The sequence below is a fragment of the Penicillium verrucosum genome (genome assembly GCF_028828655.1).
Source record: "Penicillium verrucosum strain IBT 35672 chromosome Unknown utg000001l_segment0_segment0, whole genome shotgun sequence".
In the NCBI taxonomy this organism is placed as follows: domain Eukaryota; kingdom Fungi; phylum Ascomycota; class Eurotiomycetes; order Eurotiales; family Aspergillaceae; genus Penicillium; species Penicillium verrucosum.
Genome location: NW_026643210.1, coordinates 4,218,153 through 4,233,538, shown reverse-complemented (window position 1 = coordinate 4,233,538; position 15,386 = coordinate 4,218,153). Strand labels below are relative to the sequence as shown.

General features: G+C 42.9%; 4 protein-coding genes across 4 annotated transcripts; 1 reads left to right on the top strand and 3 right to left on the bottom strand.

Moving 5' to 3' along the window:
• Nucleotides 1-3,123: 3,123 nt before the first annotated feature.
• Nucleotides 3,124-3,837, top strand: N7516_001583 (uncharacterized protein; the record flags this gene model as incomplete). The annotated part of the gene is made up of 1 exon (XM_057214305.1): nt 3,124-3,837. The coding sequence occupies one exon, from the start codon at nt 3,124-3,126 to the stop codon at nt 3,835-3,837; it is 714 nt and encodes a 237-aa protein (XP_057076188.1).
• Nucleotides 3,838-4,112: 275 nt separating this feature from the next.
• On the bottom strand, nt 4,113-5,135 carry N7516_001582 (uncharacterized protein; the record flags this gene model as incomplete). Its single annotated transcript, XM_057214304.1, has 1 exon — nt 4,113-5,135. One exon carries the CDS (start codon nt 5,133-5,135, stop codon nt 4,113-4,115), a length of 1,023 nt encoding a protein of 340 aa, XP_057076187.1.
• A 4,609-nt stretch (nt 5,136-9,744) lies between these two features.
• Nucleotides 9,745-11,089, bottom strand: N7516_001581 (uncharacterized protein; the record flags this gene model as incomplete). Its single annotated transcript, XM_057214303.1, has 4 exons — nt 9,745-9,762; nt 9,826-10,329; nt 10,613-10,920; nt 10,975-11,089. 4 exons carry the CDS (start codon nt 11,087-11,089, stop codon nt 9,745-9,747), a joined length of 945 nt encoding a protein of 314 aa, XP_057076186.1.
• A 2,736-nt stretch (nt 11,090-13,825) lies between these two features.
• N7516_001580 (HNH endonuclease signature motif containing protein) lies at nt 13,826-15,244 on the bottom strand (the record flags this gene model as incomplete). The annotated part of the gene is made up of 1 exon (XM_057214302.1): nt 13,826-15,244. The coding sequence occupies one exon, from the start codon at nt 15,242-15,244 to the stop codon at nt 13,826-13,828; it is 1,419 nt and encodes a 472-aa protein (XP_057076185.1).
• Between the last annotated feature and the right edge of the window lie 142 nt (nt 15,245-15,386).

The following is a 15,386-nucleotide window of genomic DNA, read 5'->3' as shown; positions in this document are numbered from 1 at the left end:
TTAATAGCTATATCTTATATATCTATTATACTAAATAATAAGCCCTTTACTATAATTATTCCGAAGAAACTATAAAGATAGATTCTATAAAAATAAGATAATTAAGATATAGTATTATTTTATTAAATACGATCGGACTAATATAATTTATTAGTTTAATAAATACCTAGTACTTTCTCTAAAGTTAAAATATTAGGAACTACTACTCTACTAAAAGTATTTATCCGAGGAGATATTATACTATTTAATATACTCTAAGATAAATAATAAAGATAAATCTATAAAGATTTAGATATAATAAGCTATCTTATTTATAATAGCCCTAAGGATAGATTTAAACTAGTATTTATAGTATTTATAATTAATCTTTTAGTAAACCGTCTTTAACTAAATAGATATTAGGATAATCTTCCTCTAGAGCTATAAATATAGAAGGAGATATTTAATTATCTATTTACTAAAGGCTTCCTTACCGCTATAAGACTTAAAATTAAATTAATTAAAATAAGGGGAATATATAAAGTAGAACTACGTTTATAAGATAGAAGTATTTAGGTACTTCTTCTAATCTAGATATTTACTTATAAATTTAATAGTAATAGCTTCTTAATTAAGCTAAAAGCTAGGATTTATATAAAAGATAATCTTTAAACCGTTAATTCCGAAGAAAAGAGAATAGTAATACTTACTACTCGAATAATAAGAGCTATATTTATACTTATTACTATATTTAATCTTAGTACGATATAGCTCGATACTATTAATATATTCCTAAATAGTAATCTCGATAATATTATTTATATTTAGATATCTAAGGGCTTCCGCGACGGAAGTAATATCTAGAGACTATAGAAAGTACTTTATAAACTTAGGAAATCGCTATATCTATAATAATAAGAAGCTATATATATACTTAAAAAGCTTAGATTTATCTTTATATTTAAAGACCCCTATTTATTTATAAATAAAGATATAATTATCTTTTTTTATATAGATAATATTATTATTATCTTCTATTAGATAAAGTACTAGTAAGCTCTTTAATTAAAATAAGATCTTAAAGACTATTAGGAGCTTTAAGAAATAGGAGAAGCCGCTTAGTTTCTTAGGATTAGGATTCTCTAAGATACCGCTAAGTATAAGCTCTAGCTTTATTAGGATTTATATATCTCTTCTATAGTAATCTATTATAATCTTATCTATAGTTATAAGTATAAAACCCTACTTCTAGTAAATAAAATAATAAAGTTTATTAGAATAGTAAATAAAAAGTAGATCTATAAATACTAATAGAAGCTTAATTTTACTCTCTATCTAATTATTATTACTCGCCTAAATATAATAAAAGTAGCTAACTATTTAGCTAAGTTTTTTATAAATCTAAGCCCTAAATATTAAGAGATAATAAATTAATTAATCTAGTATCTTTATAATATCTAGTTTCTTACTCTTAAATATTACTCTATATATTCCGCGCCTACTCTCTCCTTCTTAAGCGATACTTCCTTTAGTAATTATATTAATCGGAAAAGTTCGGAAGGCTTTCTTTATAAGCTTTTTAGAGCTATTATTAACTAGAAGATAAATAAGTAAAAGATAATAATAATATTAATTATAAAGATAAAGCTATTTACTATTTTAAAAGCCGGTAAGATAGCTATATAATAAAAGAGGCTTCTTTATATAGTCGGTCTTAATTATAATATTAAACTCTTAATTAACTATAATAACTAATAAACTATAGATTTACTTATTAGAAAGTAGCTATAACTTTATACTAAATTACGATATATCGATATTTATTATTATTAGCTTCGTTAGGAAGTTAATAAAAGATACGTTACGATATAATAGGTAGCTACTACCGATATATAGATAGATAGCCTTATAAAACTCCTTTTAAAGTAAGCTTATAAAGTATTTATTAAAGTACTTAGGCTAGTTAATATCTAGTACTTAGTCGATAAATAGATTGCTTAATAGAAAAGAATTTTAGAGTACTAAAAGATAGCTCCTAGGAGGGTATATTAACTAAAATAACTCCTTACCCGTCCCGTTATTACTAGTTATTCTCTTTATATATATATAGGATCTACTTCTTAATATTAGTAAGCCCTTAGAGATATTTAGAGAGATAGGTAGCCTATAGTCCTAGTTTCTAACCTCGGTTAGAAAGGATAGGCGGTCTATACTTCTACCGGAAGTAAGAAGGGCGGTCTAGAAGTCTAACTAAGGTCAGAATTTTCAGCTAGGGGATTCTAAAAATTACACTCATTTTACCACTTACTCGATATAGTAAGATTTTAGTATCAAGTCACTTGCCCTATTCCTTCGTTTGACACAATAGCATAGCCTTAAGCTAACTATACGTGGCTGCTTAAATTACCATTTATTCCCGGTCTAACGCTAACGCTATCTCAGATGGCTTGGTGAAAAATCCGGATTTGGTATAGCTCTTTATATGGTGTAACACCAAACCCCGCATTTTGAAGTATAACGACACATACTTTTTGAGGTTTGATAAAATACTGCGGTGTGAGTGGGTGGCTAGTCCGTTCTATGGCCAATGGCAGTCAGTATTTAGCCGCCAGCCCCCTTTCCGGTGACCCGTTCGTGCTTACATACATATTTGTCATTGCAAAACCGCGTGCTGCAGGCCACGTCAGCATGAAACCAAGATTAGAAGCTTTTAGGCCAGGAAGAGGTGGTTGCGGCTCAAATATTTTTCAGCTGGAGTGGATCTTTGCGATAGTGATGGATTGTTAGCCGCTGTAAATCAGGACTTGCTCCTATTCTCTTCTGTCTTGAGCACGCCCTAGATGACAAGGTTCCCCGCTTACTCGATATCTGGCCTAGCTGTTGCTCGAACCATTTCTCATATAAATACAGACATTCCTTCCAATTCTCTTTGTTCCATTCTCTCCCGGACCAGATTAGTTACCCAGCACAAGTTTCATCGAAAGCATACTGATCATCCCCGCTTGTTGTGGGCTTCATATCTCTATATCACGAGAAGGTATCTCATATTCTGCTCATTATCAGCCAAGCACACCTAGATTCTCCACCATCGTACAGGCAGTAATCGCTAATACCAATGATAATACAGTGAGACCTGCCAATAGAATGGCGGTTGCAGTAGAGAGTGCCTTCTTGGATGCCCTCTCGTTCAATACAATCCAAACCTTCGAAGAACAGGAAAAAGAGGTGGACAAGGCGACCTTGATAGCGATCGCCGACATATTTGTCAGGCACAGCATGCATAAGAAGCTAGGAGCCGGGCTTCTCCATCGCCACGACGCACTCCAAGACGGAACTGTGATGTTCCACGAGGTTCAATCCCGAGAATCTGATATCTGCGTCCCAAAGGCTCTTTCGAGCATAGACATGGACAAGATCGCGCCGAACTCGTGGTTCCTCAACCAAAACGGACTGTTCCAGGCGTTTGAGTACAATGCCAGCGGCGAGGCAACTCGTATCAACGCAGCTTTCGCTTCAGACCTTGCCGGGTTTCTCAAAGCTCACAACCTAGAGAAACGGATCTCAATCATCCCGAGCCCTGCAGACAGGGAAGACTTCATTGAGTTTACACATCCCAGTGGACGCGGCACCATCAGTGTCCCTCTTCGCCTTATCTCCGAACAAGAGATTGAAACGAGTGAACCTGTCATCACTGGGTGGAGCTTCCATGTCAATGAGCATGGGGTTGTTGAGTGCAAAGGAAACAACGTTTGTGCCCCTATGAACACTGGCAATCACAAAGTGTTTACGGACTCGAAGCCCTATACGGAGCATGAAGTCAAGGTTATGCCGCAGTTGGATGCTGATGAAGAGACTTGAATTTGCAAATCATGAACAATATTCTCCCCCTCTTCCTGAGGTTATATATCTTGCCAGGACCCTTGTGCATTCGTTTAGCTATGTACATCCACATGACTAGAAATTAAGCACATATCCAACCATACTGAAAAGCTAACAAAATGACATTGTGAGATGTCTGGGGTAATTATTCCTTGTTTTCTATTTTCCTATTTCCTAGGAAGCTGGCATAGCTCTCAATATCCTTTCGAAAATAGTCTAACTCCCACGCATACAGGCCTCGTCCAGATACTAAGCTAATACGTCATGAAAGATAACCCCTGAAGATATCCATCTAGATAGTGCTCGGCTCGTTCGTCTTTGAACTTGAGGAGCCGCTCAACACCGTACAGCAACATCCCGATCGCTTTCTGCGACTCCAGTTGTTCTTTTGTTATTCCCACAACTCCCTGGGAAGCAAGACTAACCAGAGCCCGATTGTAAAACGCCCCCTCGAGTTCCTGACGATCCTCAGTGTCTTGCCAACCACTTGGGGTCATGAACCCGAAAAGACTATCCAGAAAATAGAAATTTGACCCAACTGGGAGGTATAGAGCACCATCCCAGTCTAGTACAGCTTGAATCCGGCCTGTGGAGTCGTCGATAAGGTAATTGAATGGAGCGAGATCCTGGTGGGTAAGGGTAACTGGGAGGGTGGCGAGATCGCGCAACTGTGGTAGGAGTTTGTTGATGCAAGCAGAAATGCTGTTTCTGATAGTTGTGCTTCGGAAAACGTAGGTATTAACCTTATGACGGATATTTTCAAGAGTAGAGGTGAGGTCAGATATAGTAGTGTCGGATATAGTAGTGTTCGCTCTAGCTCCCCGAGTAACGAGGTCTGCAAGGTCTAGGACAGTCACCATCTTCTTCTGGAGCGGCAGTTTATAGTCCTGAGAAGACATCAAGACACTGATATACGGCGTCCCTTCTGCAAAAGGCGATGTATACACAAACAGCCCTTCGTACATGCCCTGGTATGTTACCAAGGGTACAATAGGTCCATGAATGCGGCTAGCTTCTGTGACTCCAAAGAGGTCTTGCTTGTCGCTTCGGAACTGGACGACAACGCGATGATCGGCGTGCGTGGAGTGAGTATGTAATATAGCGGTATAGCTCATGCTTCCCTGGAAAGGGCTGGGCTGAACGTTTACCTTGCCGGTAGCGTTGGGGAAAATGATCGGGGCAATATGGTGCAAGACGAACTGGTGACACGATATCTGGGAGAGGTTTGGCAGTGGCTCAAAGAATTGAGCCACGACGAGTGTCTGGTAATCGTCCATTGTTAAGAGCCTACCCTCTCCTGGTATCCTTTCAGCCAAACGTGAAGGCGAGGTGTCTGGGTATGCTGTATACGCTGCTGTTTTGTTGTCGTTCAAAGGGAGGGACGACTTATTGACTTATTGCCCGCATAGCAAGGAAGAAACGGTTTTGAAGTTGAGACTGGCCAGGATTATTCGCGGATTATTATTCATCCGACGATCACGTGTAATACTAAGGATCGTTTTCATAGAAGTTGGGCAGTGGAGAACTTGAGAAAATTAGGCACATAATGCGGCTGGTATAATCCATGGGGTATTTACTTCAATTGATGGTGAGGAAGGCCGATTTTGATGTGAGTGACTATCCCATCGGCCCCAATTTCTTTTTTCCTATTGGTTTGAGGAAATCAATACCCTGTCAATGCATTACGTCTCATGTTATGTATGGTTCACGAGGGTGGCTGCCTGCTTCTAAAGGATATTGGAAATACGTGAGGAATTTTTTTCCCAACGAAGAAATAGCAATCCGCGATATACGGTGGTAGACTAAGAACTTAACTAGTGCTGACGTATATTTTAATATGCCAGGGTATAGTTAATAAATATGGCATTCTCTACGTGGTATCTACCAAAGATCAACGCTGTTTCTTGAGCGTCGTGCTCCAGTACACCTGTATGGACCCTTTGCTCCTTCTAGGGAATTTCAGTGCAAAAAGTTGCGTCACCTCGGACTACGCGAGATTCTGTTCTTCCCTGAGCTTCACCAATAAATGACATTCTTTCACGGACCACGGTAGGCCTTTCCTCGTACGAGTAGGTTGCACATCAACTAGTTCGGTGTTTGAACTTGGATAGTCGTAGGATGTCCACGTCTTGAATGGATCCTGATATAGAGGCGGCATCTGTGTTGGTACGCGTAGAAACGCAGTGTGATAGAGCATCCTCAAATAGCCAAGATAGGAACTGTAGCCGGTCTTCAACTGAAAGGGCCGAGAATTGGGCACGAACGGCAGGACATGAAGCGCTCTTTCCACGTCTAGGCCCTCTAGTGGACCGATAGGAACAATCTTTTGCATTTCTCTTCCCTGTACATGAACATTTCTTTACTTTGAGGGACTGGCGATCATGATCCACGGTCTCCTTTGCATTTTGTCGTCTGCGTTGGAAACATAGATCTTGATTCGAAAAGCGAGAGCAATTCGAGGGACATTCGATCTGATATGTTGCGATACTAGTAATATTCTCCGTTGATTGGATATGCTCAAAATCAGGGCAGTCATGATCGTTTAGGGTTGCGAGATCGTTGGCTTTAATGCCTGGAAGGTCTATAGTCTGGGTAGTGTTTCTAGGATCGGCAGCTTGAGGGTGGTGCTAACCAGCAATACCGGCAGGGTCCAAGTCGCTCGATCCAAAACCGGGGGATCGATGCTCAGCACCCAGACAAACATTATCGTGTATTGTAGTAGAATCGATATCTTCGGTGCTCCGTAGGTCCTATAATTGTAAAAGGTCTTAGCGTGAGGGCTGGTGAAGCGGCCCACTTGGGCTCGTGTCGAGTGGTTTGAGCGTCCGAGTGTAGGCCGTTATCTAAGTAAACCCCCGACGGCGGGCGGGTAGGAAGGGGATGACGGCTAGGTTTGTAAGAATGACTTTTTTGACTCTTGGAGACGGGGTCGATAGGATTAGAGGGAGGCAGGGTGGTAGTCATCGAGATAGGACTTAGGTAGCGGCAAATATCGAAAGAATCTCGCAGAGGCTGGGCTTTGTCCTAGAAATGATTCCATAAATGAAAGGATTATAGGCGAAAACTAGCGTTTGAAATATTGTGTGGAAGAGACGGCTGAGAAATTCTTCAAGATGTGGTGGTTGTAGGTAGTTATAAAATAGGGGAAATGGCAGGGATAGGGGAATTTGAAGTGGTTTTAAATTATAGCTTTGCTATTTAAGTGGGATTGTAGCCTCTTTATAGACGAAGGTCGGCTGTAAGGCGGAATCCCCCTTCTACCTAACGCAAAAATCCTAACCAGCTCCTACAATCCAGGCCACTGTATCTAAGAGGCGGGACAATACCAATTTCACAACCACGGGCTATAGTTTACCGGCAATAATTCCTACTACCCTCGCTAATAATCTTTGCGACGTATGTCTATACTAGTCGTTAGTCCGTTCTCTATTCGGTAGGTAACGGTACGATCGTGGTATTGTTCTCGCGGTTATAATCTAGTATTGGCCGTATAATATAGTATCGACCGAGGTTAGGCGAGTACGCGGTATTTTTGCTATTAGTTCGTATTACCGTAGTATACTTTCGAGGTTCACCGATTAGGTACGGAGAGACCGGAGAGGCCGACGATAACGATAGATGGAATATCTAGGCACTTACGAACAAGCGGCCGAGAGTAGATCTACGACGCTAGGGGCTATATAATGTAACCTTAGGTAGGGGCCTAAGATAGGGCGGATAAAGCGGAGTATGTAGTATCGAGGAGACTTCGCAATAAGGGGGGTCAGCGAAATAATAGAGACTTAACGGGAAGGCCTTACTAGTAGAAAATAAGCGATCTAGATAGAATTGTAGACTTTATTAGAAAATGGGGTATTGATATACAATCATGCGATGCGGTAGATGGCTGGATCACCCTAGTGTTTCTACTCTTAAGCGACTGGATAGCATTGCAGCCCACGCTGGTCAGAATGACCAGGGAGTCGGATCGAGCGGCATCTCCGGTAAAAATGAAAGGGGCAGTGCGTCGGGCTGAAAGCAAATGTGCAGTAGTCGGTGGGGGCTAGAGTAAAAGAAAGGGGGCGGCGATGAGTGCAAGATAGAGAGGCAGAATAATGGAAAAGTGAGAGAAAGGGAAGAGGAGCAGCGAAGACGGGTCTTTTATGTCGGCGGCATTGAAGGTAGGTTACGTGACAGCGTATTGGGGCGCTAAACCCAAAAAGGCAAAACTAACCGGATACAGTAATTCACAGGTCCGCCGTTTACAACCACAATTATACCAACATACAACATACATACACATGTCACAAGAGCACACGACTGGACTACTTCAATAGACTTAATAACGTCAAACGTCACCAAACATAAAAAGGCTCAATATATCTGTCCCGAATAGGTTAGCTATCCTTCGATGTACGCTCTTATCGACATCAGAGGTCTTGAGTTGTCAGAGGAAGAAGAAAAGACACGAGAAGGAGAAGGTACCGATCTTGACAACACAGACAGGCCTGTTAGGGAACGCCTTGCCACGTCTTTTGCGTGTGGTCAGGAAAGAGGTTGACTCTGAAAGGAGAGCCCTGTTTTCGGAGATCTTGGAAGATGTCTGTATGGATCATATAACGACATGGACAAAGGCACAGATGCATTCACGTTAATACAAAAATGCTCGAAATGTCAGTATTGCCCCCTGGATGAATGATAGGGTACGTCAGGTCAAGGAGAGCTTGACGCGTCTTTGTGGCCTGGCAAGGAAACGTTGATTATGATGAGATGGACCGGCTCATGGTGATCTTCTTGGGTGTTCTTCGATGCTAGACTTTAAGCTGGTGTGTCGATTGTGTCAATTGTGTCGATTTTTATTGGTTTGTTTGTTTCATATCTTGTCATTGGGGGTTTTATAGAGAGAAGATTGTCATTAACAAAGAAATGAAGGGATTAGATCATGTAATTGCAACACATGACTGGGAAGATTGCAGACTGCCAGGCTTGAAGCCCATAGGTATTTATGCTCGTACTACTAGCAATAGGGCGAAGTGGTGGGGAACACTATATCTGCCGTGAAGCCATCTATATAGCTCCTTGGTGACCAAAAGAAAGTCTCGCCAGATGCGAATAACCAATGAGACATACCACCAGACCAATCTACAGATATATGACCCCATGCAGCAGGACGGAGTGGTCAGTGAATCTTCATCCCGAGGGTAGAATAGTTCCATTGAATCAGGCAGTCTAAGCACAGTGTCGGGGACGTATCCCCTCAGATCAAAGCTATAGCAAATGCACGAACAATTAAGACGGGGAGCGGCGACAGAAGAGGCTGAGTAGTACATGACAAATGGATAGAAAACAAGCAAAGCTAATAAGCATATTGGAACAAATAAGAGCAAGAGAAAGATAAAAGAAGCCAAAGCAGCGACGAGCCCAGAGGCCGGCAATGTCAGATGCACACAAAGACGGCAATGTAAGTATACTTTCAGATCATATCGGCATGGGCTGGCATCGTCACCTATGTGGCGGGTATGTATGCAGGATAGATAATGTATGTGTTGTGATGCTCATGAAGGCGTCTCAAGTGTCCGGGGGATGAACCATAGATTTCAATTCTGGGCTTGGGCTCTTATTTTCTGTTATCCTTCTAGTGTATTCTGACAGGCCAATGCCAATGCATGCACCGTCAGAACGGTTCCTTGGCGGTGGAGGAGAGGCCGCCCGGCTTCATGTGTTGCTAATTCTGGATTCTCCACAGCTGCACCCATAAGAATAGAAGGGAAGATGGAGAAAGAAATCTAGCGACAAGTGGGTATCATAATGGGGCTGTTTTTGGGTGGCGTGATATTAATGGAGATTGAAAGGTGCCGACGACAGGTGAGAAAGAAAAGGCGGTCAAATAAAATTGTCATTCCAGATTTAATCAGGGTTGGTAAGCTAGAAATCACGCAGTTAGCAAGAGTGGTAGGCCATAATGCAAAAGTTCAAGATTAAACTTACGCGAAGAACAGGACGCGAGTAGTCTTCGTTGTCCTGCAGCGAAACACTACTCTCCCGAGCACCGTTGGGGTAGAGGACAGTGTTGGTCTTCATTCGTCGATCGGTGAATGTTGTGCCGGAACGTGCGGGGATAGATCCTCCAGCAGCGCCTTCTCCATTGTTCCGCGGGAACAGACCTCCCATGAAGCTCGATCCCCTACTGGTTCTGTCATCGGCCATTTCCTGGCTTGGGATAGGGCTGACGGCACGAGCCCGTTTGCGGTAGAAAACGATCAAGAAGATGAGGGCGCCAATCAGGGCGAGTCCTCCAAGAACACCAATCACAATGCCTGCGATGGAACCTCCGCTCAATTTCGAGCTGGTAGAGGTAGTGTTCGCCGATCCGGAATCGGCGCCGGCAGTTGCACTTGACCCCTCAACAGTGATTGTCTTGACTTGGCCACCAGCGTTAGTTTGGAGAGAGACAGTAGACGAGGTACTGGTTGTTTCATCCGACGAAGTTGACTAGGATCAAAAGTTAGCCAAAAGTGCCATTTAATCAAACCAGTGATACTGAAGATACAGTTTGTGAGGATGAAATGGAAGGACCCGAGGCAGTCACAGTGACTGTTTCAGGTTGAACGCTCGTACTCTCCTATCCCGGATATTAGAGCCACAAGCAAAGAAAGAGTAGAGCACCCAATCATGCTACATAGGCTGACAGGAAGGGTTATCGGTCCAAAAATAGAAAACAAAAAGAATCCGAAAACAAAAGATATCCAAAAGTAAAAAAGAAGGGGTGGCTTACCGAAGTTGAGGTTGAGCTTGATGTTGAGCTTGACGATGACGAAGTAGTTGAGGTTGTTGAACCACCGGCTGTGCTAGTCACATCGTTGCCTGTAATTTCCAGATAGGCGAACACTCCTTTGGATGCACTTCCACAACTGTCTGCGGGATAACCCGGGCATGTATCATTGCAGTCCGAGGTGTCAGAGGATTGCGACGATTTAGAGGGAGCAACATTCGAGCACCAGCACTTCTTTCCTTGTAGGATACCCAGGGCGTAATCGGCGCAAGTTTTTAGACATGCTCCATTTGATTGATAGGTGTTGGAAACTGTGGGAAGTCAGCGATAGGGCCAAGTCTTTAATTTTCTTTGCGATCGCCTACCTGCGTTAAAGGAAGACCCCGTGTTGATTGAAGCACAGTATGTGAGGCTGGATGCGGCCGACGCGAATGGCCGAGCCAAAAGAGCAAAAACTGACACCACCTCCGCGACCCTCATGGTGGTTGTGCTCGATCGATAATTCTTTTTTATCAAACCCGATCGCCCTTTCTTAGGGTTTGTGGTTGTCTTTTATTTTCCACCCAGATCCCGACAAGCGTGAGGGTACCGATGGTAAGAAGGAAGTTTGCGCAGAGTGAAGATCGAAATTGACTGTGGGCCGACCGATGTGAATTGTCGATCACCTATGGACCAGAGTCCGATAGTGTCTGGAAGGAAGAATCTAATATATCAATGGCAGTCGATCGGAAACGTCTCAATCGTTGTTGATCCCCCCACTAAACACTGAAAAAGTTGTAGGTGCTCCCGTATCAAAGACACATTGTCTCAATGACTCGGAAGGCTCGAGGGCTAGGCAACAAAATAACAAGAAAAGAAAGAAACAAAAATGAAATGAAGGGGGAGAAGAAGGCGAAGTCGAATGTACGAAGGAAAAAGAGAGAGAGAGAGAGAGAGAAAGAGAGAGAGAGAGAGAGGAGAAGGGGGATCTCCACAGTCACGGGCCTTGCTATCCTGTTCTTGTTATCCTACACCAACTATCCTCGTCGGAGTATGTCGAGGTCTCCCGACATACCCGGTGGATACTGATTTTCCTATTTTACTGTGGGATTTAGAATAATTTAATTGGGATCTCCAAGTATATTGTAGTTTATTTAGTACTCCGTAGAGATCTATTGTTTTTGGGCCCTTTTGAAGGATATAACTATTCAAATGTTGTTATCTCTGTAAGGTACATCCATGTACCTATATACAAAGTAGCCTATAACAAGCCATCTTTTAATCTTTATATCCAGTGTATACAACATACCCAGTGTATAGGGTATAACAGATATAACACCGTCTTACAACATACAGTCTCACAGTCTCACAGTCTCATACAGTAAAGAAGTATTTTATTGACTTTTTTCCTAATGCGCTTTTTCTCCACTGCAATGACCTTGACTGGTAGAACCAAAGATCGTTGGACCACACATTCCACCCTTCATACCTCTTTTTCTTTTCTTTTTCGATTGTTGTTGTATGTTGTATGTTATATGGAGGACTCTTAATATCTGCAGGGAATAGCGTACTTCTATTTATGTATCACTTTCTTTATTATATCCGAAACAGTTACCGGAGAGATCACCAATGCATTACCAGGATTACAAAGTACAAAAAGTACAAAAAGTACAGAACGAGTTAGCGTAATTGTGGACATACGTAATTGGGTGGAGAGAAAACTCCTCTAAGAATGTTCCAACTTGGAATTATTTATATCCTCCATTATGTATCTTGTAAGAACCTTCCAGACTATCTCCATTGTGGCAATGGCACGAGCTATCCAAGACTATTCCATATATCATGATGAAATGGACACCTGTCAACTTGTAAATTCCCTGCTACAATGTGTCTAGACCGTGAGGTAACACAGGGAATTGTATCACCCCGGGAATTGATATTGTAAAATATACGGAGTACAATATACGGAGTACTCCGTACTCCGTACACCGAATGCTAGCTCTCGACCCCCCAAATGCCCAGCCGCCAAAAACGACGATCGACACAAGAGATCGCTGTGATTTGCCGGATGGAAGGGAGTCTGTCGTCATGAAACAACTGGGATTAACCGGCTATTAAATACAATTGTCGTTTCTCTCTCGACTGTGTGTGGACTAATGGTTTGCATATCTCAATCTAGTCTGGTACAATATACAACATAACTATACTAACCAACCAACATAGTGTAGTACAACATTGTACAACATACTCCATAACTAACTACTCCATACTCCGTACACAGAATGATGATTTTCCCCTTTTTCCAATGTTTATTTCCTTTCTCGACTCATCTAATATAAACCTTGGAATCATCCCACTCATCTCCCAAGTGGAGATGCTCCACTTGGTGTAAAAATGTAAAAACGATACAAAGTACAATCCTGCACAGATGCCCATCTTGAAATTTCTATTTCAAATTGGCATACAATTTATCTTATAAGAGAAGGATTTAAGACTTCCTATTACACATCTACAATATAACTGCATATGGTTCAATTGCCCACTTATTATGTTCTCCGAGTGCAGAACCTTAATATAATACGCGAATGCAATAGTCCATTAATGATACCAAGAATCATTGAGATCCATTTTGCAATCCAAAATCCAATACCCCGTACGGAGTACAGAATACTAAATATCACCATCTGTTCACCAAACCTTACTCCGTACACATCTGGACAATGCCAAGGCAAGCCCTGGAGTCATAATGTTGTGGCTCATATGGCTGAGACAAATCCACCACAACACACGCAAGTGGAAGGGCAGCGAGACCAGTACGACGTAATCTCCCGCAGGGGGCCTACAGACGCCTCGTAGTTAGTATTACACTCCATCTCGGGCTAGGTCTTTTTGCATATTGATTCAAGATGTGGCGAAGTTAAGGGGATTATTTGTTATTGTGCCTGGTGGCTTGCAGGTGGCGTTCTAGGTCTGAAACAAGCCTACTCCGTACAGTGCTGATCTCTTGGTGTAGCCTACATGAGGCATCCGCGAACCATAGTTATCTCGGAGTTACATATTTCTAAGGTCATTTACGGAGTATGTTTGCGATCATTCGATAGTTATTCAAATCAACATGTTCAATTAGAAAAGGCGTTTCGAAATACATCATACACCTCTCGCATAGAAAATACGAGCAGGAAATCAAGTCGTCTGTGAGCTTTGGTACATGAAATGTGTAGGGCCTGAACCCATGATTTAACTGTCGCCTTCGAAGTCGATAGATAGATGACCAGTTCCGGAGATCACATCAACCACGCTGGTTGAACTTTCCTCACCTGCTGAAGCTGCCGAAGCTGCCGAAGCTGCCGAACCCAAATCTGTTACTGTCTTCTCGGAACTCTGCGAACTCTGCGAACTATGCGAACCCACGCTATCACTGCGTGGACGGTGGGTACCGGACCCTGGCAGAGGGCCAATCATCAATTCATCGACATCCTCCACGAATTCTGAGCCAGGAGGGGAATCGCAATCAGATTGGGAACCGGAACCGACCAAGAATGATTCAACCCAGGCCCGAACGTCCTCGTTTCGCGGGATGGGGGTGGAAGGCTGCTCCGGTTGGGTAGTAATGTCAGATTTGGCGTCAGATTCATCCTCACTATCCTCATCGAAGAAACTGCCTGCAGCGCACAAGCTGACCATTCGAGTGAAATGCCACTGCATGTCCAGCAAGTCGAAACTTGGAAGCGGTCTCTCAACGGGGTCGTCAGTTGTCATTCGGAACTTGTAGCCGGACTCAATGGCATGATAGGATGGTTCACCTCGCGTTCCTACATAGACGACCAGTCCATCCACGCTGTTGACGTTCTTGGTAGAGATGGGTTGCTTGGACAAATCAACCAGGTCGTAAAGGTTGTGGTCTAGCTTCGGCTGCCAGTAAAACTCGATTTCCATTTCAGTGTTATCTTCCGAGACCCAGACGGGACGCAGGGCGAACAAACCACTTGACCATGCAGACCGGATGTCTCTGCGAAGGCAGATGAGATTAGTACAATCATTGACAGGTTTCTCCGGTTGAGTTGGGTCATTGAAAACAGCCCGTCTCCATCTTTCGGTTCTGCTCTTTCCCCAGAACACATCGGCGAATCTCCAAATGTTAGGAGCAAATGGATCATCCTTCAAGCTGGAGGTGAATGCGCTAGCTGGAAAGATCGGACTCGTTTGGAAAATCTTACGGGTGCCTGTAATGACACACTTGTTTCCATCTCGTTGTCTGGCGGCGTAAATTGCAACTGGGGGAGCACGGGGTCGCGGACAGAAAGCAGAAGGCACGTATCCTGATTCCAACTGCTGAGATGGAGATGGCGTCACCGTCCATTTGAATGGAAGGGTACAAATCACTTCAGCAAAGCTATCCATGATTTTCAGTGAGAAGTGGGCGAGTTGGAGGATCATCTCAAGCCTCTCGATGTCACATACATGGAGAACAGCCCATAGTGGGGAGGGGACTTGTTGTTCTATTAGAGCTGTTCTGAGCTGGCGCATGAAGATCTTCCGCTGGGGAGACGGGATATTGAAATTCTCATCATTTACTCGAACCACAGTGGAAGAGCGACGGAGTTCCGACGAACTTCCAGAGGGGAGTGTACTACCGGATGGAGATGCGTTTGACATATTGAGGTAGGGCTGGTCCGGAAAGACGGTGAACGCCGTGATGTGTTCACAAAACACGTGGGCGGCGTGTTAACGAGGGAAGATCGTTTGTTTTGATCTCTAACTATTTATACGTTCAAATGGGGACCGCACGTTGCCTTCA